We start from the raw sequence: 24,508 nt of genomic DNA, 5'->3' as shown, positions 1-24,508 counted from the left end.
AAATTGGACCAAATTAAAATTTAAAATCCCTGCTCATTAAAAGCCACCATTAAAAGAGTGAAAAGCAATCCACAGACCAAAGATAATTACAATACATATATCTGATAAAGGATTCATATCTAGTATAAAAAAGTCCTATAGATGGAGACAAGAGAATCCAACAAAAAAATTAGCAAAAGACTTAAACAGGAACTTCATGAAAGAATATATCTAAATGGTCAATAAACTTACAAAAAGGTGCTCAATTTCATTAACACCAGGGACATGCAAACTAAAATCACAATGTGATACCACTATACACCCATCATAATGGCTAAAAAGCAAAAGATTTTAAAAAAAGCAAATGTTGGCAAGGATGTGGAACAACTGGAACTTTCAAATGCTGCTAGTGAGATGGTAAATTGATACAACTGTTTTGGAAAACTATTTGGTAGTATCTACTTAAAGCTGACTATAGACAAACTGAAGCTGAAAATAGGCAAACTCTACAACTGAGCACTTCTAGTCACATACCCAACAGAAAGGCATACATTTGCTCACCAAAGAACAAATTCTTAGTAGCCCAAGACTGGAAACAACCCAGATACCCATCAACAGTAGAATGGGTAAATTGTGGTATATTCATATAACGGGATTATGCACAGCAATGAGAGTAAACAAACTCAACTACATACAAAAGAATGGATGACTCTCACAAAGACAATGTTGAGTAAATGAAGCCAGACTCGAGTATATACTGCATGTATTTAACTTCATAAAGTTCAAAAATAAGCTAAATCAGGAGTTATTGCAAAAAAGGTAGGGGAAGGGATGGATGGTGACTGGAAGGGCAGGCAAGGGTGTCTTCTAGGGTTCTGATGTTTTTTGATGTGGGTGCTGCTTACTTACGTGGGTTTACTTTGTGAAAATTAGTCAGTGTGTACATTTACAATTTGTGCATTTCATGTATTGTATATCAATTAAAAGTTCAGATGAGAAAAAATAAGGAAAACATACTGGATTCTAGAACTCAAAAGAAGCATATATACTACAACAGGTAAATAAAAAATTTTAATTTAAAAAATTCATTAAAGGGGATATAAATGATGACTTAAAACACTGGTGAGATATTGTTATTGATGGGATAATTTAACATTAAGACAACCATCCTCCCTAAACATGTAATTTAATGTAATTCCATTAGGATTTTTTGTATTCTAAAATATGTACTGAACAATAAATGTGTATAAATAGTTAAGACAATTTTGAAAAATAGAAGTATAGGGGAATCCTTATCAAATTATGACATGCTACACACAGTAAGAACAACAATGTGTTTCTGGAGCAGGAGTAGACAGACTAATGGGATACTACAGAAACAGACCTATTTACATATGAGAAGTTGAAAAAGAATGACCTGCTTAATAAATAATTGTTGGGAAAACTAGCTCACACAAAGAATAATAACTGAGGTGGCTAAAAAGATAAATGCCACATGGCTGAAAACCTAAAAATAAAACTATAAGGCAAACAGAAGAAAATGTAGAAAATATCTTTGTGAACTTCTAGTAAGATGCACAACAAGATTCAAAACAAGATTCAAAATGCACAAACCATAGAGTGAAAAACTGTTGAACTAAAGAATTTTGTTCAACAAAGTATGATATAAACAAAGTTAATGGATGACAGCCTTGGGAAAAGATATTTGCAATGTCAAAATAGACAAGGGGCTAATCACTAGGATACTCCTGCCCCCTCCAAAAAAAGAGGCAGGAAATCAAATGGAAAACTGGGTAAAGATTATAAATAAGCAATTCACAAAAAGTAGAAACTCAACTGGCTAACAAGTATATGAAGAGATGCTCAAACCTCAATTAGTAAATAATGCAAATTAAAGCAAACCAAAAATACAAAATACCACTTTATAGCCATCACATTGGCAAAGATTTTTAAACATTAGATAATATCAATTGCTGACGAGGATTTGGGGAAAACAGGATTCTTGTGTACTGTCAGGGATAGGGTAAACTTTCAGTGATTCCGAGGAGCAAATCGGCAGTATTTAGCGAAACTAGGTATATGTGTATACCCTATTACCATGCAGTCCACTCTAGAAAACATTTCCCAGAGAAACACTGCATAGGTCCCAAAGAGGATGAATGAGGACATTCATCATATAATCAGTTGGAAGTTAGATGCAACCAACGAGTTTACCACTAGGAGAATGGTCTGTAAACATGGTAGAGCCATACCATGGATTATGCTACCATTAAGTAAAAGCAATAAAAAACACATAAATATAGCTATAAAGATAGAGCTATGAAATCACCATTGAAAGAAAATCAAGAAAAAGAATGAGCTCTATGATACAATACTATACTGAAATTAAAAAGCAAAATTAAAAAAATTTTTTTTTAGAGAGAGAGGAAGAGAGAGGGAGAGGAAGAGGGGGAGGGGGAGGAGGAGGGGGAGAGGGAAACATTAACGTGAGAGAGACACATTGATTGGTTGCCTCCTGCATATGTCCTGACCGGGGCTGGGGATCAAACCTGCAACCCAGGTACCTGCCCTTGACTGGGAATCAAACCAGAGACACTCTGGTGCGTAGGCCAACTCTCTAACCACTAAGCCAGGGCAAAAAACAAGCAAATATTTAAAAAGCACACATACCAAGCAACATTGTATAATTATAAAGACATATATATATATAGAGAGAGAGAGGAAGATACACCAAATACATTGGTGGGTGGCCAAGGGTGTGTGAGGTTGGGAGGGAGTGGGAGGAATCGCCATGAAGGGACAAAGAAGTAAAATAAAATGAGAGAGGTCTTGCATAGCCCATTGATATTGTGCTATGAACAGATTAGAAATTTTGAGTAATTCAACTCCCGGTACTTGAGGTCTCCCTTTAAAAAAAAGCTCACCCTTCTTATGATAAAGAAACCAAGTTACAATAATATAAATTAACCTGCAAAATGATGGAAGTGCTCCTTCAAACTTCTATTGATGCCCGGCCGGGCGTGGCTCAGCGGTTGAGTGTCGACCTGGGATCCAGGCGATCGGGGTTCGATTCCCGGTCAGGGCACATGCCTGGGTTGCGGGCTCGATCAATGACTCTCTCATCATTGATGTTTCTATCTCTCTCTCCCTCTCCTTTCCTCTCTCTGAAATCAATAAAGATATATTTAAAAAAAAACAAAAATAAATAAAATTAAAAAAACTTCTATTGATAACTCTAACCTGCTCTAGTCGTATCTGAAGAGACACTTGATTTCATACAGATTTCAAGCTTCTAAACACCCATATACCTGGAAAGATAAGTTGTATATCCTTCCATGTAAGTCCTTGGGATTCATTCAGGTTGCAGTTTAAGTTTCCTTTCAATCAATCCAAGAAGTATCAGTGTGACCAAGCAAAGCGGGTTCCAAAGGCAGGAAGCAGAAGCAAATGATGCTATGGAAGTACCTTTCTGAACAGTCCCTTCTGCTGCTGTAGAGCCTCGGGGCAACCCTTCAATGTAGGTGGTCACCAACAAGTCTGCTGAGATAGGCTGACCTTGCAGCTTTTGCAGTCTCTCTTGTACAGCACTGGTCAGGTCTACATAAGCTTCATCAATGCTGGCACGTTCAATCACAGCAAAACGTGACATTACCTCCATCACTTCCACACTGGCTTCCCGGTACCTAAGAAGTATAAGGATTATACATGTAGGCAATAAATGGAGGCCCCATACCTCCCTTGTAATAGAATAATAATATCCATGATCAGTGTAAGATCTCCCTAAAGAGAGGAATGGCTTGTCAGAGACTAGATAGTAACTCAATTAAAGGGGTCAATAAGTAGGAAAATGGTCAATAACAAAAGCAAGGAAAAAGAACCATGGAGGCAAATATTTGCAGTGCAACCCTGGCGCACCAAGGTAGAAAGCATCCAGACCATGAACATGTCTATGTGACAAAGATCTCTCTAAAGAGGAAAGAAATACTTCAAACTAGTTTAACTAGAAAACATTTTCCTATTCCTTTTATTTTCATATACCCACTGTAGTATTCTGCTTCTACTTTTGTCTTCAAATAAGAGGTAACTTATAGAGAACAGTGCACTGATTAGTGAACCTAAGTATCTTGTTTTCCTCAGGTTGGTATTTCTCATTATAAATTAACAAAGTGATGTGTATTTTATACTCCAGTCAATGGTGAGTTTGATTAACATGAGCTGGTCCTCGCTACACATACACACCCTCAACCAATCAAGGTCAAGCACTTCTGAATATATTAACGTTCAAATTATTGAGTTGAAGATAAGCTTCTAGAATGTGGTAATGCGCCTGGACAGGCAGACAGCCTCCCCTAAGGGATACCAATCTCCTCATATACAGTCTATTCAAACCATAACAAGCAGCTCTTCTGGCTGTATGTAGCTAGTTTTCTATGGCAATATGTGGATGTTTTGTTTTGGACTTGCTATAGAATTTAAACAAGTTCTTTGTTCCTGTTGAACCTATTTTATTTATCATAAAAACGGAAATGTTTGCACACTTCACTAAGACATCTATCAAAACTAGTATAATTATTGTTCTAAAATATTCTCAAATGAGAGAATTAGAGAAAGAATTAGAAAAAGAAAGAATTAAAGAAAGACAGCTTTTTTTCCTTTTAGTCATTATTTGGGCTGGAGAGAGGATAGTCAGACCTCAAAGAAAAAAAAGAGCTCAAGTGTGTGCAAGAGCATGAGAGCACAAAACACTCACCCATATAGAGCAAGGAAAGGATACTTCTTTTAAAAAAATCAAAAATTTTATTGAGAGAGAGAGAGAGAGAGAGAGAAACATCGATTTGTTATTCCACTTATTTATGCGTTCATTGGTTGATTCTTATATGTGGCCTGACCAGGGATTGTACCACAGCCTTGGTGTATTGGGACGATGCCCTAACCAACTGAGCTATGTGGCCAGGGCAGAGCAAGGAAAGGATACTCTATTGCAGCAGTTGTTCTTCACAACCTCTTGAGTAAATTACTCCAAAGTATGTTTAAGAATATTTGATAAACTTAGTGTATTTACATTTCTGGAAATCATATTTTTAGTTTTTATAACCTGGTATCACAGGTTAATTATTAAAATAATAATTTTAAATGATCAAATCTTAAAAATTCTCTGGCCTATAAACTTACTCCTAAATTTTCAAAAACTGCCTTTGTTCAAAAAGTTTAAAGTTGGTGGCATGTGACTTTTCAAAATCACACTCTGAAGCCAACTATATTTCTGGGAAGTTACATTGTCTTTACCAGCATAAAATTCTATTCAATGCAATTTAGCATATGTCCATTAGCTGAATTCTAATTTAGGGTTAAGGTATCAAGCTCCAGTCAAATCTGTCTTCTTTTCTGGCGATAACTTCAATGTACGTTTGGCTATGATGCTCCACCTTTAGACTTCCAGTTCACAGGTGAATTCAGGAGTATCTCAAGTCCCAAGTCAAAGCATGATCCCTACACACCACACCACACAGTATAGTAGTGCACTGTGAGATGCTGATAAGAGAATGTGGTGAGAATGTGGATGCTGATAAGAGAAAACAATTGAATCCTCAGTCTTCTTTCTAGCTGTGTGAACTTATTTAACGTCTCTAAACTTGTTTCCTTGTCTGTGTGTGTGTGGGGGGGGGGGGAGTACTACTAAAACATACCGCATAACAAAGTAAGATTTAAGAGATATTGCCTATGGAGAACTTACCGTAGTGTCTGGCATATTACATATGCTTAATACATACTATTAGGATTATTATAATGGCTTGGGCTTGTATCTACCTCTGACTTGGCTATGCCTATACATGCCTCCCATTCCAAGGCTGACCTTCTAAGATTTGGGAAGAGAGAGCTCAGTTCAAAAACAGAGAAGGTAGCCCTAGCCATGTTTGCTCAGTGGTTAGAGCGTCCCCGCAGACTGAAAGGTCCCGGGTTCAATTCCGGCCAACGGCAACGAGCCCCAACCAGAGCCGGGGATTGAGCCTACAACCAATCGATGTGGTGTCTCTCTCACATCCATGTCTCTCTCTGTCTCTCTCCCCCTTCCATTCTCTCTGAAAAGCAATGGGAAAAATATCCTCGGGTGAGGATTTTAAAAAAAGCAAAAAAAAAACAACAACAGAGAAGGTAATCTCCTTTGAGATTGTTAAATTCTGACAAATAATTCTAGATATTGCACTAGAATGTCAGTTTGACTAAGTCGTCTCTGGAAAAACTTTTTAGTTTCAGTCAATTTCATTACTTCAAACACTTCAAACTTGGCCTGAGAACATAGAAATTGATATTAAGTTTTAAGTCTAATAACCAATTTTAGAAAAGAAACTGAAAGGGTGTCAAGGGCAGCAATTGGTATAGGTTATAATGACTGAACTGTTACTGAAATACAATATCAGCATCTGTTTTCATTTCACACAGAAAAGTTGGCTGACCAAAGGTAAATTTTTCAGATGTTATTTACACAAAACAAATTTGAAACATCAGTTCCTAGACTCATGGAATAATATTTCCAACTTCTCCATTCCCCTTAAACAATCTTTTCTTCTTACTTGGTGAGGTTAGCTTTTCCACGGGTCTCACGAACTTGTGCCAGTAGAAGATCTGGGCATAACTTCTTAGCATCATCTGCCCACATGTTTCTAGTGACCCCAAATGCACGAGCTTCATAACTCACTGCAACTATTCTAAGGTTACAGAAAAAAGGAACAGAAAAATATTACATGATCACAGGCAAAAATAATTACAATTTAACATGAATAGGCTATACACATAACAGTAGAAACTTTTTGGCCACAGATGCCACTACTTGATTTCAAATACAGCAGTACAGAAATCTCAAAAATAGTACCTAGCACAGTGCCATGCAGTCTTACAGATTAAAACAGCACTTGACAGTTACAACAATAACTATGATACATACCCACCACCCTTCCATGACTTGTACTGTACAACTGCACAAGGTTTATTTCTCAAATGAGGATTTTGCCGCTGCTCCACTTGAACAAAAAAACAGTCCATGTCCAGTAGAGCAACTACCCGGTCCTGTCCATTAGCCATTTTTCTGTAAGACAATATTTTATAGACAGTTAAAAAGGATACCTAATCTAAAGTGCCAAAGAAAACCGTATTTCCATTCTTCTGTTGAGTTACCATGAGTATGAGAGCCTGGAAACTAACAAGAATGAAACAGGCATTTTCTTCTACTGCTAGAAGGAGAATAATAAATTGCTACAATTTTAGGAAGGTAATAAGTATTAAAAACTTTAAAAATACTCATCCCCCCAAAGAAGTGAACACTCCACAAAGAAGATAGTATACAAATAGTCAACAGGCACAGGAAAATGAGCTCAACATCATTAGCCATAGGGAAATGCAAATTAAAACCACAATGTACAATCTAGTTCATAGACAAGACACAAGTGTAAATTGAGGGAAAAGAGAAGCAGAAAGTGATATATAACATCATAGCATTCATGTGAATTTCTTTAACTTTTTATTTTGAAATAATTTTACTTACAAAAATACTGCAAAAATAGTGGGGTTCTCCTATACCCAGTTTCCCCTAATATTAATGTTTCACATAGCACAATGATCAAAACTAAAAAATGAACATTAAAGTGTAATATTCAACTACATATGTTACTTAACTTCACCATTTATTCCATTAATACCCTTTTTCTGTTCCAGGATCCAATCTTAGTCATCATGTCTGCTTAGCCTTTTCCAATCTGTGACACCTCCTCAGTCTTTCCCTGTTTTTCATGACATTGACACTTTTGAAGAGAACTACTGAGTTAATTTGAGAATATCTCTCAATTTAGGTCGTCTGATGTTTTCTCTTGATTAGATTGAAGTTATGCATTTTTGGCAATAATATCACAAAAGTTATGTGCTCTCCTCGGGGTATCATATTGGGAGGTGTGATATTGGCATAAGGTCAATATGTCTTATGATTGGTGATGTTAACCATGATCATTTAGTTGAGAAAGTGTTTGCCAGGTTTCTCACTGTAAAGTTACTATTTTTTCCTTGTGACTAATCTTAGGGGAGATACTTTGAGATGGCAAATATCCTGTCTCTCCTCAAACTTGCAACCACTAAGCACCCATCAGTGAATCGTGCCTGCAGCAATTACTTTGCAGTGTTCTAACGGTGATTTTCTACTCATTCATGTAAATTTCTGAGAACAATTCCACGTACTATTTACGGATAGACATACATAGTAGATTGGAAAAACAAACCTTATAATACTCGATAGTGGATACAGACTAATATTATCATTAACAATATTAGAAATTTGGAAGAAGGAATGTAAACTAATGAAATGGCTCCCCAACTTTGCTGCAGACTGGAATTACCTAGGAACATTTACGTAAGATTGATACCAGCTTCTACCACCAGACATCCTCATTTAATTGGTATGGATCTGACCTAGGCATTGTGTTTTTACAAGCTCTCCAGGCACCTCTAACATGCAGCCGAGATTGAGAATCACTGACCTAAAGTATACAAGCTATTTATGGAAAACCAGTAATTCATGATTTAAATATGAGAAACACAGGCTATACAGTTGAGTAAGCACTCAACTGTATTCTTTTAAAAAAGTGTCAAAAATTAACATTCACCTTGAAAAAAGTGGTATGCAACTACAAACTGCAGGTTAGTGGAAAGAAAACAATGAACTTAAAAAATGAGAGCGTCAAGGCATTAATTACTTATCAATTCTACTTACCCCAAAGGGGCAGAATGTGACACTTTAAACATTTATAAGTTAAAACCATAACATGTCAGAAATCACTTTACCTTTAAGTGCCTTTTGCGTAGCACTGGAACAGATGCCAGAATAAAAATAGCAAATGCATTTTCACACACACACACACACACACACACACACACACACACCGCCAGGTACGCACCATACTAGAAATAAATACCATAAGGGGGGTTTGAATAGGAAGCAGTGATTTAAGTCCAGCAAACATATTACTGAGTATAGGAATACAAATTTAACAAATAATGAAGCTGTTGGAAGTTTTCAGTTCACACATTTTGCTGGAGAAAGCAAGAGCTTTTTAAAGATGGGACATGAAACATACTCTCTGCCAAAACGATCTTTTCAGAATAAGGGTTATATTACTGTGGAGCCATATCTAGCACTTCAAATGATTAAAACTGCACAAACTTTCTATTGCAGTTTTTCATCTTTAAATATCTCGACTTATCCCAATCTGTACAAAACAAGTTCGGTGCCCATCAGGTGATAATACATCCAAGGAAAGTAAGTACAAGTGAAGAGGCAGGTTTAAGAGCTATAAAGTATCATTTTTTTACACACACACACGCACGCTTAGAGAATACCAGGGTCTATCTCCCTGTGAGCACGTACTCCCATTTCATGTAACTTGGGCCCGATGTTGTCACCAACCACTGCTATATCATAAAACCAATAACCAAAGCAATACGAACAGTTCGAAAACAGTGATACCGAAAGTTTCCAAATTCTCTTACCAATGTGGCAAATACCTGGCAAAACAGCCAACCGCGGACGCTGCAAACGCTGGGCTCGCCGTCCGCAGAAGGATGAAAGCGTCTCGAATGTCTGTCTCCTTTCCGGGAGCAAGTCAGTCGGTATCGAGAGATTTATCCCCGTCAATATGACAAAACGGACCAAGGGTCGCAGAGGTTCCTTGCCCGGGCAGCGGCCCGCACACCCGTGTGGGTTCAGCCAACGCCGGCGCGCTCAACAGCCAGCCCTTCTGACAGATATCAGACTGCGCGCTCGCCGCGAAGGGCGTTGACGCGCCTGCGCGCTGCAGCTCTTCCGTCTCCCGCTTCTCCACCTAAGGGCAACCGTCACAAGGAGGCCGCCACTTCCGCCGGCGCGTGCGCAGTGGAGGGTCGGGCGCGTGTGCTGCGCCTGTTCTTTCCCGGCTGGCGCTTCTGCCGCCCACGGCTCCTCCTCTGACTCTCCACCCCCCAGCCCACCGCGGCCGGGTACTAGCGTGTTATCCCGGCACGGGAGCCGTCTGTACCTTGCGCTCCCGGACAGCCATAGTGCGCTCTCGCTGCGCGTGGCAGTAGCCATGGCGATGGATCAAGTGAACGCGCTGTGCGAGCAGCTGGTGAAAGCGGTGACGGTCATGATGGACCCCAGCTCCACCCAGCGCTATCGGCTGGAAGCCCTCAAGGTAGCTGGGGTCTGGTGCCCCGGGCCTGCCCTGAGACCCTCCCTGAGCGAGCCATCCCCGCGCTGTCCATAACCCAGGTCGTCTCCTGCCCACGCTGCCCTTGGACCTCCCTCCCCAACCCCGAGGGGCCTCCCCTCGCCGCCCTCCGCGCCCCTTCCCACTCCCAGCCTACTCCGCTCGCCTCGCCTGCCCTTTTCCCGGGACGCCCCGCTCTCTAGCTGCTTTTGGCGGTCTCTTCTCACCATCCACTCCCCACTGCCCTCTCCTCCCCCTGTCCGGACTTCTGTTCACTCGTGTTCGCACTATGATCCTCTCTACAGCTGGCTGCACTTATTTTCCCAAGCCGCACATCCCCGCGTCCCCTCGCCTTCCCGCGGCGCACGTGTCCGTCCGTACTCAGCAGCAGCTACGTTCTTTATGGTCTCCCCAGCACTAAATGTTTCCCTGCTAACCTGCTCTCCTGACCTACCCTAAGTGAGCTCCAGCCTCCATAGTGTCCTTTTACTTACATCGTTATACCCCTCCCTACCCTCTTATGTGTCGGGTATTTCGGCTAATTCTCACACGCCCTCTCCCCATGTTTCATATTGTGTAATATTCTTAGGCTATTTTGCGCAAAGATGAACTTCCACCACTTACTTTGCATTTTAACAAGGGCACTTTGATTTCCTGAAAGTAGTTTTCTTGAGTTCCGGGTTGTGCTGCTGGGACTAACTCTTGTATTGCAATTTGGGGATGCTAATACAAATGGGGATGCTGATGCAATATGAACGTATTCCCGCATCAAATAATGCATGTGGGCTGTGAGAAATGAAGTAACCATTAGGAAAAAAGTACTTGTGCTGTGCATAGTTTAAGTGATATACACTGAGCATCACTTGGAGGAAACTTTACAACATGTAGATGTATTCCACAGAATTTGGAATCAAACAGTTAAGTTGTATTTGTCTTTTTACTATGAAATATTAAAAATGGACACAAAAGTAGAGAGACTACTATAGTGATCTTTGTGTATACCCACTGCATGCTCAGCTGTTGTAAAAATTTTACACTTGCCTTATTCCCTTCCCCTCCACCAAAACTTTTTAAAACAAATCCTAGAAGTTGTCGTTTCACCCCTATATACTTCAGGGGTGTATCTCTGACATAACTCTTTAGTTTTTTATATCAGATTTTTTTCAACACGAGTTGGATATTGCCTGGGAAATCTGGAACTATGAAAGTAAAAGGAATGTTTGTTGCTCTTTACTCATAATATTGGTCTATATTTTGCAACTTAAAAATATAGCTCAGGTTGGAGTTAAGATGAAGTTTTTTTAGTCCCTACTCCTGGCTCCTAAGGGAAACGTTAACTTTTCTTCTTTCAGTTTTGTGAGGAGTTTAAGGAAAAGTGCCCTGTCTGTGTACCCTGTGGCTTGAGGTTGGCTGAGAAAACACAAGTGGCCATCGTCAGACATTTTGGCCTTCAGATCCTGGAACACGTTGTCAAGTAAGGAGGAGCTTTTGGACTTTGCCACTGAAGTCTATAAGAGAGAAAAATCTTTATTTCTTATATAACTTATAGAGATACTCTTTAGGTGAGCAGAAAAGAGCAATCCCCAAGAAGAAAGGATTGTTCCCCAAGAGGTTATCACAGCCTCACGAAGCTCTCATTTAAGACTTAACTTTTCTCTTCTTCAGTTTCTTCATCCATGTAAAGTGCAAAGTACATACTAAGCATTCTATAAATATTAACTGATAGTCATTCAGCCAGCATTTACTGAGTTCCTATTATATCCCAGCAGACCTCAGAGTCTGTTTAGAAAGGCTCTAAACCATCACAGAAATGGAGTTAGTGATATCAAGATTGTATTTTCTGAAAAACAACGACACAGTTGCAGTTGTCCCAGGTGTATACCTTTGCTTTTGTCTCTCAGGAAAATCAAGGGGAAAGCTGATCTGTGCACAAATCCTGTGTAGGTTCCAATTAATGGACCACTGCCCATATAAAACTCTTTCCCAAGAATTTTTCTGTTGTTAGCATTTTGGTTTAGTGTGGACTGTTTTGTCTGTTCTGTGAAGCTTTTGAAATCAAAAGTATAAGTTCGTAGTGAAATCGCCAACATAATCTAACACAAGAATGAAAGCTAGTCTCATAAAGAGAAGACTTCTAATGTGGTTCTGTTGACTTTGTGCATTTTGGTGGCCAGGTTTCGGTGGAACAGCATGTCTCGATTGGAGAAGGTCTATCTGAAGAACAGTGTCATGGAGCTGATTGAAAATGTAAGGAATGGTTGGTTGGAAGACATGTTTCCAAGGTAGTTTAGACAGAGTGGCTTCTTCAATGTAGCATTTGTGTAAAAATTCACTGGTTCCTCATACGTCAGCATGCTTTGTATGATACTGAATATTACCTTCAAGGTAAAAAGAACCACCATCACAAGAAATCATAATTCATCACAAATGCATTGTATAATAGTAATAGTGAAAAATTTGCAGAATGAAGTTGTTTCAGGAGTTAGAATATGACTTAAGATCCACAGCCTTTTTTTTTTATTTTACAAAGGATATAAAAAGTGGAATCCCCACCCCATTCATCCCCAGAATCTGATAGAAAAAAACTTAGGATCTGTTTTTTGCTAGTTCTGGGGAAACTTGATAAAAATAATTCATTAACCTTTTTGTTTTAAATCCTCACCTGAGGATTGTTTTTATTAAAAACTCGATTAAAAACCGAGAGTCTCTTTGGTTTTTATTAATTTTAAAGAAAGAGGAAGGGACAGGGAGAAAGAGAGAAACATCAATCTGTTGCCTCCTACATACACCCAGACCAGGGATTGAACCTGCAACCTGGGCATTTGCCCTGACCAGGAATTGAACGCAGGACCTTTTGGTGTGCTGCACGATGCTCCAACTAACCAAGCCACAGCAGCTAGGTCATCATTAATCTTGAGATTCAACTAAGGAGAGTCCCAGTAATAGTCTTTTTGTATCTTCTAATACTAGAACTATTAGTAAAATGTTTTGGTGCTCCTCCTAACTCCCATTTTATCAGGCCCTCAATGTATTCCTTAATTCTGTATTCTTCCACCCTGGCCCTCTTACAAATGAAACAATCAATATGAGAGTCTCTTCAGTTTCTAAAGGAGAACAGTGATGTCTTCCTTGCTCTGCGTGACAGCCATTTTATAAGCAGGCGTAACCCTCACTTAAGCTTTAAGTGGGAAGAATGATTAGCAAGAATGCAGGACAAGTGACTCAGACATGGAGAACAGGTTGGCTTATGCTGTTTAGTTTAAAAGTAGGACTGCTGATGAGCTTTTCCCTTGAACTCAGTCTTGCAGACCTCTTAATATCTCTTGTTCTTTTTCAGGGAACACTGAACATCTTGGAAGAGGAGAACCATATTAAAGATGTTCTGTCTCGAATTGTAGTAGAAATGATCAAGCGGGAGTGGCCACAGCACTGGCCTGACATGCTAATAGAATTGGACACTCTTTCCAAACAAGGGGTATGAAATACAGCGTACCAAATTAGTTTGGGGTTTTTGGGGGGAGTTCCTCAGGGGGTTCTCTTTTTTTTTTAAAAATTATTGATTTTTAGGGAGAGAGGAGAGAGATGTGGAAATGATGTTTTAGTTTAATTACCTTATTTCTGTTAATTTAGGAAACACAGACAGAATTAGTGATGTTCATCCTTTTGCGCCTGGCAGAGGATGTAGTGACCTTTCATACACTGCCCTTTCAAAGAAGAAGGGACATCCAGCAGACGTTAACCCAGAACATGGAAAGGATCTTCAGTTTTCTACTTAACACACTTCAGGAAAATGTAAACAAGTACCGGCAAGTGGTAAGGAATATCCCACCTACCCAAAGGTGTATTTTTTAACAAGTGTTTTTTTGTTTGTTTAAAGTTAAAATGAGCAAGGAACTAAGGTGTCTAGTTCAGCAAAAGAAAAGACCATTTTTTAAGCAAAAAAGAAATAGGTGACAGGAAAAACAACTGATTTTTTTTTTTTTTTTTAGAACTGATTTTCTAAGAAACTCAGGTCAGTGAGTTTCCATGTCTACTAGAAAAAAATTAATTCCTTTTACAGGAAGAACATTCTTTAAATAGTATAAAAATAAAGGTTAATTCTTAATTTTTGAAAGCTCATTTATCTAATAGGTCAGGGTAGTATCCCTGTTAAAATTTGAGGCCTCGTTTAGTCCTGGTCCCTTTTGTAGTGTAAACTGTGCCGAGTTTTATTAATCTTGACTACATGATTCTTGGTATTTTGTTCTTCCGGATGAGGTAGAGCTACTCTTAATTTTAATTGTCCCCTTTTGCAGAAAAGGGCAAGCCAGATACTCTCTTTCCAACCATTGTCATTTTTAGCAGAGAGCCTTCAGAAGAAGGCAGTGTGAAAGGTAATCTAATATAGTGTCCTCACCAGGGGGCAATTTAGCCCCCCAGATTGTCACAAGTAGGGATTGCTACTGGATCTAATGGGTAGAGGGCCCAGGATGCTGCTAAACATTCTGTAAAACACAGTCACCTCAATAATGAATTATCCAGCCCCAAATGTCAAAAGTACTGAGTTGAAAAAGCCTGGTCTAGGATTCTCATATGTACTTATTCCATAAATTAGGATGAATTAAAATAGTTATTTTTTTACACTTCTGACAGCTTCATTAAGCCTATTTTCAGAGAAGCACTAGACACTAACACAAATGGGAGAAGGTACTATGAGCTGTGTTGATGGGGAGGAACTAACTTACAGTGAGTAATATATACCACTTACAAGGTGGGGCAAAAGTAGGTTTACAGTTGTGAGTACTCAAAACATAGAGTTTATTCTTGTATTATTATTTATTAATTGTATTATTTTCCTAAACTGGAAACCTACTGTTGCCCCACCCTGTACTTGTTCGTACTTTATATGTCATTTAATCCTCAACACAATCCTAAGAGTCAGAAAGTATTGTCTTCATTTTACAGATAAGGAAAACCAAGGCTCAGAGGGTAATTATTAAAGACCCCCTAATAAATGGTTTTGATAAAATTCAAGCCCCATTCTTTTTCCTAGAGTGGACTTCTTTCCCAAAAATTTCTCCCCACGATTTTCAAAAGAAAATATCAAGGAAATAAACTTGCATTTAAAAACCTTTATGTATTGAGGGTCAAGGAGTATTCTTTTTCTTTTCCCTGGGAGATTTACTCCCTAGGAGGAGGAGAACAAATTTATGCTGTTAGTTGCCCTAAAAATCTGGCCAGTGTGCTAGAACAGGGCTGACTGGTGAAGTGTAACGCAAGTTAGAAATATCTACTGTGGTGTGGTGGTTTTTAAACCTCAGTTTCATTTTCCTTTATCTGTTAAACTGTGCTACCACTTATGCCCAGGACTAGAGCACACCAAGAGCCATCTCTTGTACTTGAACTTCTAGGTTTGCTTGTAATTGCTTCTCTGCTTCCATCCCTTCACCTTCCCACTTGGAGAGTAGGTTGAACAGTAAACAATGATGGGATGAGTAGGCTCACTTTCCTTGTCCCATCACCTGGCTCCTGCACTGGTCCCAGGGGCATGGAGGATCCAAATAGGGATCCAGTAGGGATTGCTGCTGGATCTAATGGGTAGAGGGCCCAGGATGCTGCTAAACAGTCCTCATATAAAGGACTTATAGGAGTGGAGAGTAAAGGCTGGACTTGTCTGATGTCACTTGGATCCCTTTTCCTTCTTGGGCAGCATTAGTAGATGCTGGTGAGAGGGTTCTACTCATCTCTGCCCATTAACAAACCTATGTGATCACTAATAATGAAGGCTTAATACTTGTTCTTTATGAAAAAAATATTTTTGATAATTGAGAAAAGGAGTCATAAAACAAGTTCTTTATGATCCTAATGGTAAGTTTTCAGGTACTTCAGAAGTTGTTATTCCTGCTTCTATTATTTTTCCTTTAATGGTCTTCAGTAGTTACTATTAATTTTAATTTCAGAAGTAAAGGAAAATGCTAATTTTATACACTTGTAAATTATAAGCATTATGTAATATTTTTATGGAATTTGGAGTATAAGGGTAAAAACCAGTCATAATTGCATATTTACTGAACAGACATTATTTTTATCTGTTTAGCATCTAATATTTTTGTGTATACATATTTTTCCTATATGTCCATCCATGCAGGGTCATAAAGTGTATTGATTTAATTTTTTAATTTATCTTTATTGTTGAAAGTATTAGAGATGTCCCTCTTCCCCCCTCCCCCCCCCATTCATTCCTCCCAGGCTGTACTGATTTAATTTTGTTTCTTGCTTTTTTTCCATTAACATTACATCATTTCAATATACTTTTGCCAGTTATAATTTGTCTTTTTTTTTTTAATTTGGAAAACATGCTAATACTTTGTTTTAAACACTTTGTGTTTAAATACTTTGTATTTCTTTCATCACTAGCAATGTTGAGCCTTATTGTTCATCTTTTGGTTTATTTCTTTGTGAACCATGTGCTTTGAAACTGTCTTTACGGATCCTAATGTTCTAACAAATATACGTAAGCTCTTTAAATATTACCTCTTTGCCATATTGCTAAAATTAAAATAACCCGTTGTCTTAGAGAGGAAATATCAGTTATGTGTTCTCAGTCAAGTTGTATTCTTTCCAAGATTGAAAGTTGAGTCTGTATTTGAGAATCTATTTGAGGGCCTTGATTATGGGGATGGAAAGTTATTACATAGCCTTTTGCTCATTAAAAACATTGGATCCTTATACTTCTTTTCTTTCAGAAGACAGATAATTCTCAGGAGCCAAAGGTAAGAGCTCTTTGTGGAGTTGGAAGGAGACTTCTTTGAGGCTTTCAGGTACAGGATATACCCACCTAGTGGAGGGTGACCTCAGCTTTGGTTTGTTTGATCACTGAGCTAAGGTGGAAGGAAGTTAAAATTACAGTTTTTGAGATTTCTTGTAGGAAATACAATGGTCTCACATATCAATGTGGTCTTATTGATATATTGAGACTGCCAGTGTTTGAGAAGTGAATGTGTTCATGAGCAAAAAACGTGACTTTCTTTTATTAGTGGCTGTTATATGAGTACCTTTTTTAAAAAATCATTTTCTTTTTAGAATTAGAAAATAGAAGGAGCTCGGGTGTATAACCACTGCTTCTTTGTCTGTGAATGAGGACTTAATGGTCAAAAAGTTATATTTTTTTCATTCAGGCTCAAGCAAACTGTCGAGTAGGAGTCGCAGCACTGAACACTCTAGCAGGCTACATTGACTGGGTGTCCATGAGTCATATTACTGCTGAAAACTGTAAACTCCTAGAGATGCTGTGCCTGCTTCTGAATGAACAGGAACTTCAGTTGGGAGCAGCTGAGTGTCTTCTCATTGCAGTCAGCAGAAAAGTAAGTTACCACTTCAAACTGACTTTTATCCCTGAAGTCTCTGAGGGGTGTGTGTGTTTAATTGTATGTTGTGGCAGAAAGACATTTAAAGGTTTGGGTGTTTTGGTTTGTTTTACTCGACACCAACTACCTGCCTTCAACTCCTTTCGACAACAGTTGGCCAATATTCTAGGGATTTATTGGCAGAATATACAGAGGTTTGTCGGTCTACTTGGTTCTTGAAATACTGTGAATCGTGGCTCTTCACACTTAAGAGATAAAAGTGGTATTAAAGTTTAAAACTCAGTGTTTATATCAAAGAATCTTAGGTGGTAGCTAGACTGGCATTGTATCTGTCTTGACTAACAAATGGGACAATGACTCTTTTCTCCATTGGAATGCTATCTTCAGATGTAACTTACTTTGCTTTCATATCTGCATTATTTCCCAACACATTTAAAAATATAAGTTTTATCCAGGTTAGGTTTTAAAAAGCTGGCTTTGATCTAGTGTTCAGTCAGCCCAGGGGCTATATGAGAAATTATGAAGTCGGTATATTTGATTATATAGGTAAGAAGATGATAGTATTGGAGGCTTTTAATAATATAGTTTTTCTGTTACCTGTGTTTCCCTAAAATTGGGTCTAGGGCAAGTTGGAAGACCGGAAGCCCTTAATGGTCTTATTTGGAGATGTTGCCATGCATTATATACTCTCTGCTGCACAGTGAGTATCTACTTTCCTGTGTTTTTTCTAATTTCTTTGTTATTCTTATATCATACTTGGATATATCTGAAGTTCCTATCTGAATGCTGGCAGTCAGTTGACAGTGTTTCTAATAAGACAATCAGGCAGTCTTAAAGGGACTATTGAATCTTTTTGAAGACCTTATGCCAGAAATTAGTGGCCACTGACTCAGCACTCACTCACGTTCACAATTTTCCCCACTATCCCCAGACAACTCATCTCCATGATTCTCTTCGTCTGCTTCTGATGATCCCCAAGCCTCCTAGTTGTCTTGGTGACTAGGATTGAGAGTGCTGAGATCTGGACCTGAGTCTGTCCCAGGGCCTGCCTTGACTATAGAACTTCAGACACTCCTCCCTGATCTCCTCGTCAGAGTAATTAATGCCTGAAGTGTTGAGGCTCTTGGAAACAGCAGGAACAATGTGTTTAATGATAAATGTGTGCATAAAACATATTCAGTGTCCTAAAATAATGGCTCTGCTTGTCTTCTAATTGCTCTGGAAATTATTAAAGCATTTCCTGATGTGTTTCTTACCAGGGAGTCACATAGAACCGTGTCTTACAAATAGTTGAAGCTGTTGCAACGCCCTCTTTTCAATACTCTTCACTAATTCTTGGTCCCAAGGACAAGCGAAAAGATGTGAGACACATATTATTACTTAAAATCTCTTACTGTCTATTCTAATACAGCTTTAATAATGGCTTTCTTTCCTGTGCAGACTACAGCTCTGTTTTTAAGGTGTCCTGTTAATTAAATGAGTGACATGTCTTTTGAGTAGCCACTGTAGTTAACTGTCTATAAAGCCCACTAGTTCTATAGAGACTATGACATTCACCCTGAGGTGTCCTATCTCCATTTGTGCTACTGATACTGGTTAGCAAAGCAATGATTCAGACCCAAGCAATCAGACTCCAAAGCCTGCACTGGAAACTGTAATGCCATACTGCCCTTCAATGTCACTAGAGCCTAGGTCTTGCTTACATCAAGACCCACGCTTTTTACATTATACTCTACTGCCTCCAGAACACAGCTAATATGGCTGCTGTCCACACTAGTCATGATTAATTCTTGTTATTATAAATAGTTTTACATCATTATATGTCAGGTTTAGCCACTAAATAAGTTATAAATTTTTTATTTAAAGCTATTTGGATTCCAAAATAGCAGATAAGGGATTACAGATACGAACTAAATGAGAAATGCGACACAAAGTTATGCTTTTATTATAGTTTAAGACTTTCTTTTCTTAGAGCAATTTAAGGTTCACAGCAAAATTTAGGGGAAGGTACAGAGATTTTCCACATACCCCCCCCCCCCATCCCAACACATGAATAGCCTTCGGCATTATCAACATCACTGACTAGAGTGGTACATTTGTTACAATTGATGAACCCACATTGACACATTAAATAATCCAAACTCATAGTTTGCCTTAGGGTTTACTCTTGGTGTACATTCAATGGATTATTAGCACTAAATAATATCCCATTGTCTGGATGTGCCAGGGTTTATTTATCCATTCACCTATCAAAGAGCATCTTGGTTGCTTCCAGGTTTGGGGAGTTATGAATAAAACTGTTATAAACATCCAAGTTTAATATGCTGTAAACATGCAGGCTTTTGTATGAACACAAGTTTTCAGTTCCTTTGGGTAAATACCAAGGAGTTTATATTAATTGCTGGATTATATGGTAAGAGTTTCCTTAGTTTTGTGAGAAGCTGTCAAACTCTCTTCCAAAGTGAGTGCACCATTCCCACCAGTAATGAATTAGAATTTTTGTTGCTTCACATCCTTGATAACATTTGGTGTTTTCATTGTTGGATTTTGGTCATTCTAATAGGTGTGCAGTGGTATCTTGTTTTAATTTGCATTTATCTGATGATATGTGTAGCATCTTTTCATATGTTTATTTACCATCTTTGTATCTAAGGAGATAGATGTCTGTTCAGGTCTTTAGTCCATTTTTTAATCAGGTTATTTTTTTATATATATATTTTTTTATTGATTTCAGAGAGAGAGGAAGGGAGAGGGAGGGAGAGAGAGAAACATCAATGATGAGAGTCATTGACCGGCTGCCTCCTGCACTCCCCCTGCTGGGGATTGAGCCCAAAACCCGGGCATGTGCCCTGACCAGGAATCGAACTGGGATCTTCTGGATCATAGATTGATGCTCAACGGCTGAGCCATGCTGGATGGGAAATTAAGGTTATTTTCTTACTGTTGAGTTTTAAGAGTTCTTTGTATATTTTGGATAAATAGTTCTTTATCAGATGTGTCTTTGCAAATATTTTCTCCAGTCTATGGCTTGTCTTTTTTCTCTTGATTATAGTCATTTTATTTTGTCATGGTATAAGAAATTGTTGCACATGCTCTCCTGGGGATCTAAGTTCTCCCTGGGTGTCAACCAATGTCTTTGTATAGCTTTTAATATATAGAAGTGTATACATTGTTCTGTGCAGTCATGCTCAGAGTTCACATTACTATTCCAAAATACCCAAGGACCATATAATGCCCCAAATTAGAGTATCTCTTGAGGAATAAGAGTGCATTGAACACTTTCTTTTTTTTAATCAGTCTTTAGTGTGTGGAGGTTTTTTTGGTTATGTTTTGTTTTTAAGTAACAAATTTGAATGTTGCAGCACAGACCACATAAAATTCCATTTGATAGGAATCCCTTTGGTTCTCTTGATATACACCTAATCACACTATTTTTCTCATCTTACAGGACTGCTGATGGAGGAGGCTTGGTAGAAAAACACTATGTTTTCCTGAAGAGACTCTGTCAGGTGTTGTGTGCTCTGGGCAATCAGCTTTGCGCATTGCTGGTGAGCACTTTTTGGAGTGTTTCAGAGCTATTTGAGGAGAACATGTAGAAAGATATATTTGTGTTAGGGCTGACACATGCCATTGGTTTTAGCCCCATGGAGCATTGCCCTACAAATTATTTCATGTGGTTCTATAGATTAAATTCTTTTAGCAGAGTTTAAATGATTCAAATTTATTTTAATAAGTCAATTATGAATATAAACAGCAAACATCCACATACATTATTCCATAAAGTCAACAGTGCTGTTCTTGTGAATTTTGGTACTTGTAAAACATCAGTCTGCTAAGTGCATTAACCCTTAAAGTCCTATTCGATTATGAAATATTAGAGATGAGTGAAGAACCCTTTTCCGAAATCTAAAGGATCTATTGTTAGGTCATAAAAGAAAACTTTAGTCTGATTTACCTAGAAATACCTGTCTTTAGGGAAATGTTTAATACTTAGTCTTATAAGTTGGAAGATAGAATATTGGTACAGACATTTATGTTTGATGTTATGCCTTTTTGCGGTAGCTTGAATAGTTAGAGGATAGAGCTTCAGATGTACATGTACCATTGAGTGCTTACTTAATAGGTCACAGAGATGTGAATAGATAAGAAATAAAGAAATAATATGGATTTGTTCTTTCTGTGATTTTGGAAATGAATACTCTTTATTTTGCTATTTGACTACAGAATATTTTTTTAAATTGATTTTAGAGAGAGGAAGTGGGGGGGGGGAGACATCGATCGGTTGCCTCCTGGATGCACCCCAACTAGGGATCGAACCTGCAACCTGGGTATGTGCCCTGAACAGGAATTGAACCTGCCACCTTTTGGCATACGTGACAACACTCCAAGCAACTGAACCACACCAGCCAGGGCCAGAATGGGTTTTTCTTTAAATATGTTTTTATTGATAGAGAGGAAGGGAGAGAGAGAAACATCAATGAAACCACCAATCAGCTGCCTCCTGCACACTCCCTACTAGGGATTGATCCCAAAACCTGGACATGTGCCCAGCTGGGAATCAAACCAGTGACTCTCGGTGCATGGGACGACATTCAACCAACTGAGCCACACTCGCCAGGCACCATGGGTTTTAATGATGATAATTAAGGAGGTAAAGTGGTTTTCCTGTTTTTTAGCCCTTGAAAGGGGCCCTTCTTTAGACTACAAGGAAGTATACATACAGTCGTTTCAAATCAGATTTTTGAGGGTTTAAATTATCTCTATTTGTTATTCTACTCTTCCCATTTCTCTCCTCTAATCAGCATCATTAATGTAATGGATTTTTTGTCCTACAGGGTGTGGATTCTAATGTAGAAACACCAGCAAACTTTGGAAAATACCTGGAATCTTTTCTTGCTTTCACAACGCATCCAAGTCAGGTAAACTTTATCCAGGTAACTTTTCAAAGGTTAGGTTAGCCAAAACCAAGCACTATGGCCTAAAGTAATCAGCAGCTCATATATAAAACGTGACTCTTAAGGCCCTAGAAAATAGCTATAGTATCATTTCATTAAGAGACTTGCTGAATCTTCCTGAACCAGCATTGAACCAGCAACATCAGCAGCTTTTCCCCCCAGGTAATATTTTGATAATGCTCAGTCAGAGGTGAGATATATCCCAGGCGATTTGCTATTAAAGATATTTTAAATACAAATTAATTTCATCCAATTCAAGATTTTTCTTGTAATACCACCCTGGCATTCCTATAACCTTTCTTGCATAAAAGAGAAAGTGGTAGATTTAAGCTCACACTCCAGGAATTCTACCTGACCCACAGTCTGTCTTATTAACATGTGGTTCATAATGAGTGGTCATTACTGATGTACTATAGTATGGGCAGTTCAGAGTATTATAGAGATTTATTTACGTGAGAAAATATAGTTGATAATTACTGTAAATAACAATCTTGGTTATATAAAATCCAAATCCTTAAACAGGTTTTACTTCCGCCCCACTTTAGTTCCTACGCTCTTCAACTCAAATGACTTGGGGAGCCCTCTTCCGACATGAGATCCTGTCCCGTGACCCTTTGCTATTAGCAATAATACCAAAATATCTTCGTGCTTCTATGACGAACTTGGTCAAGGTATGCAGTGGGAATCTAAATGTGGAATGTAGATGGGTACGCATAGTAAGACTTAGATTGACATCGTTGGCAACCCTGTCTTGGTCGCTGTGATCCCTTCCTCGGGCATACTTTCTTATTCCTCGAGAAGAAAGCAGTCCATAGTGGTTCTTACATCTACTCTCTCTCTCTTGGAGCACTTACATACCAATTTGGGGTTGGATGCTAGGTAACAGAAGTGATAGGGCAAGAGCAGTGGCCATGACCCTCCAGCAGGATGACTGCTTTTCAGAGACTGAAAGCAGAAAGAATAGAATGAAGCAGATTCCAGGAGGTAGCAGTACCTGATTGTCTCTGAAGGTCAAGCGAGAGGAAGGTGAATGAAAAGGGGGGGGAGGGGAAGCAGAGCGCTCACGACCTCAGTAGAGAGTTGGTTATGAGGTCTGCTAAGGGCCCTTGCAGCTGACACATGCTTAATCTTGACTTGTAAAATCAGAGAATTGGACCTATTCAAAGGTCTGCTTATTTCTGCAAGGAATTCACCTAGCACGCAGCACGTGTGTCCTAATTGTCTGCCATAGTCTTCATTACTTTTTGATTGCAACATAAAAACTTCCATGCTTATTCCCAGGGTTCAGCATTTAAGTAGACAGATAGTTCTCAGTTCTTTTTCACTTATTTCACACTGTATTAGCACTTTGTCTTGGGACATTTTTATACTCAGACCTTTAAAAAATTCCAGAATTCTCACTGAGGGACCTGGAAGAGAGTATCAAGTAAAAGTGTTCTCTTCTCTACCACTCTTAGGATTATTGAACTGGGACCAAATTGTTGATGTGGGATAGACCAGAAGCAGTTATTTTATTTTTTTCATAAGCAACAGACATTTATTTCTCACAGTTCTAGAGGCTGCAAGTCCAAGATCAAAGGGCTGACAGATTCACGTCTGATGAAAACCCACTTCCTGGTTCATAGTGGCCTTCTTCTTACTGTGTCCTCACGTGGCAGAAGGGCGAGAAGCAGTTATTTATCATAAAATATCTCATGTATACCCTAACTCTTCTTAGTGCTTGAGTTCCTAGAGTTCAAGACTCTTTTGGTAGGTGTATTTTCATCCCTTACCCCAACCATCTTTCTCTTTTCAGATGGGCTTTCCTTCTAAAACAGACAGCCCTAGCTGTGAATACTCTCGATTTGATTTTGATAGTGATGAGGACTTCAATGCTTTCTTCAACTGTAAGTGACCTGGAATTTCTCCCAACAGTCTCAGAATGGCATCTTAGTGTTATGAATCATGGTGCATGACCCCTGGGGTTCTATATTAAAGGGCCCCAAATTTGGACAGCAGCTTG

General features: G+C 38.7%; 2 protein-coding genes across 3 annotated transcripts in view; one reads left to right on the top strand and one right to left on the bottom strand.

Annotated features, from left to right (window-relative positions):
• Nucleotides 1–9,822, bottom strand: part of POLH (DNA polymerase eta) — a 28,866-nt gene extending 19,044 nt beyond the window's left edge. Inside the window, exons 1-4 of one of the 2 annotated variants that reach the window (XM_081139875.1) lie at nucleotides 9,511–9,822; nucleotides 6,923–7,063; nucleotides 6,552–6,686; nucleotides 3,445–3,662 (exon numbers count right to left, since the gene is read on the bottom strand). In XM_081139875.1, the coding sequence (XP_080996001.1) occupies nucleotides 3,445–3,662; nucleotides 6,552–6,686; nucleotides 6,923–7,059 (490 nt within the window). In that variant the 5' untranslated portion in view covers nucleotides 7,060–7,063; nucleotides 9,511–9,822. The remainder of the gene's footprint in view (nucleotides 1–3,444; nucleotides 3,663–6,551; nucleotides 6,687–6,922; nucleotides 7,064–9,510) is intronic. The other variant, XM_081139876.1, reaches the window with a different exon arrangement.
• Nucleotides 9,823–9,895: 73 nt separating this feature from the next.
• Nucleotides 9,896–24,508, top strand: part of XPO5 (exportin 5) — a 43,627-nt gene continuing 29,014 nt past the window's right edge. The window contains exons 1-12 of the mRNA XM_081139675.1: nucleotides 9,896–10,190; nucleotides 11,558–11,679; nucleotides 12,380–12,452; nucleotides 13,543–13,680; nucleotides 13,836–14,018; nucleotides 16,931–16,957; nucleotides 17,363–17,548; nucleotides 18,175–18,251; nucleotides 21,000–21,099; nucleotides 22,387–22,470; nucleotides 23,052–23,177; nucleotides 24,302–24,392. Of these exons, the coding sequence (XP_080995801.1) occupies nucleotides 10,086–10,190; nucleotides 11,558–11,679; nucleotides 12,380–12,452; nucleotides 13,543–13,680; nucleotides 13,836–14,018; nucleotides 16,931–16,957; nucleotides 17,363–17,548; nucleotides 18,175–18,251; nucleotides 21,000–21,099; nucleotides 22,387–22,470; nucleotides 23,052–23,177; nucleotides 24,302–24,392 (1,312 nt within the window). The 5' untranslated portion in view covers nucleotides 9,896–10,085. The remainder of the gene's footprint in view (nucleotides 10,191–11,557; nucleotides 11,680–12,379; nucleotides 12,453–13,542; nucleotides 13,681–13,835; nucleotides 14,019–16,930; nucleotides 16,958–17,362; nucleotides 17,549–18,174; nucleotides 18,252–20,999; nucleotides 21,100–22,386; nucleotides 22,471–23,051; nucleotides 23,178–24,301; nucleotides 24,393–24,508) is intronic.

This window comes from Miniopterus schreibersii, assembly GCF_964146895.1.
Source record: "Miniopterus schreibersii genome assembly, chromosome: 6".
Classification (NCBI taxonomy): domain Eukaryota; kingdom Metazoa; phylum Chordata; class Mammalia; order Chiroptera; family Miniopteridae; genus Miniopterus; species Miniopterus schreibersii.
Note: the sequence above shows the minus strand (reverse complement) of the source record. Positions and strands in the feature narration are given on the sequence as shown.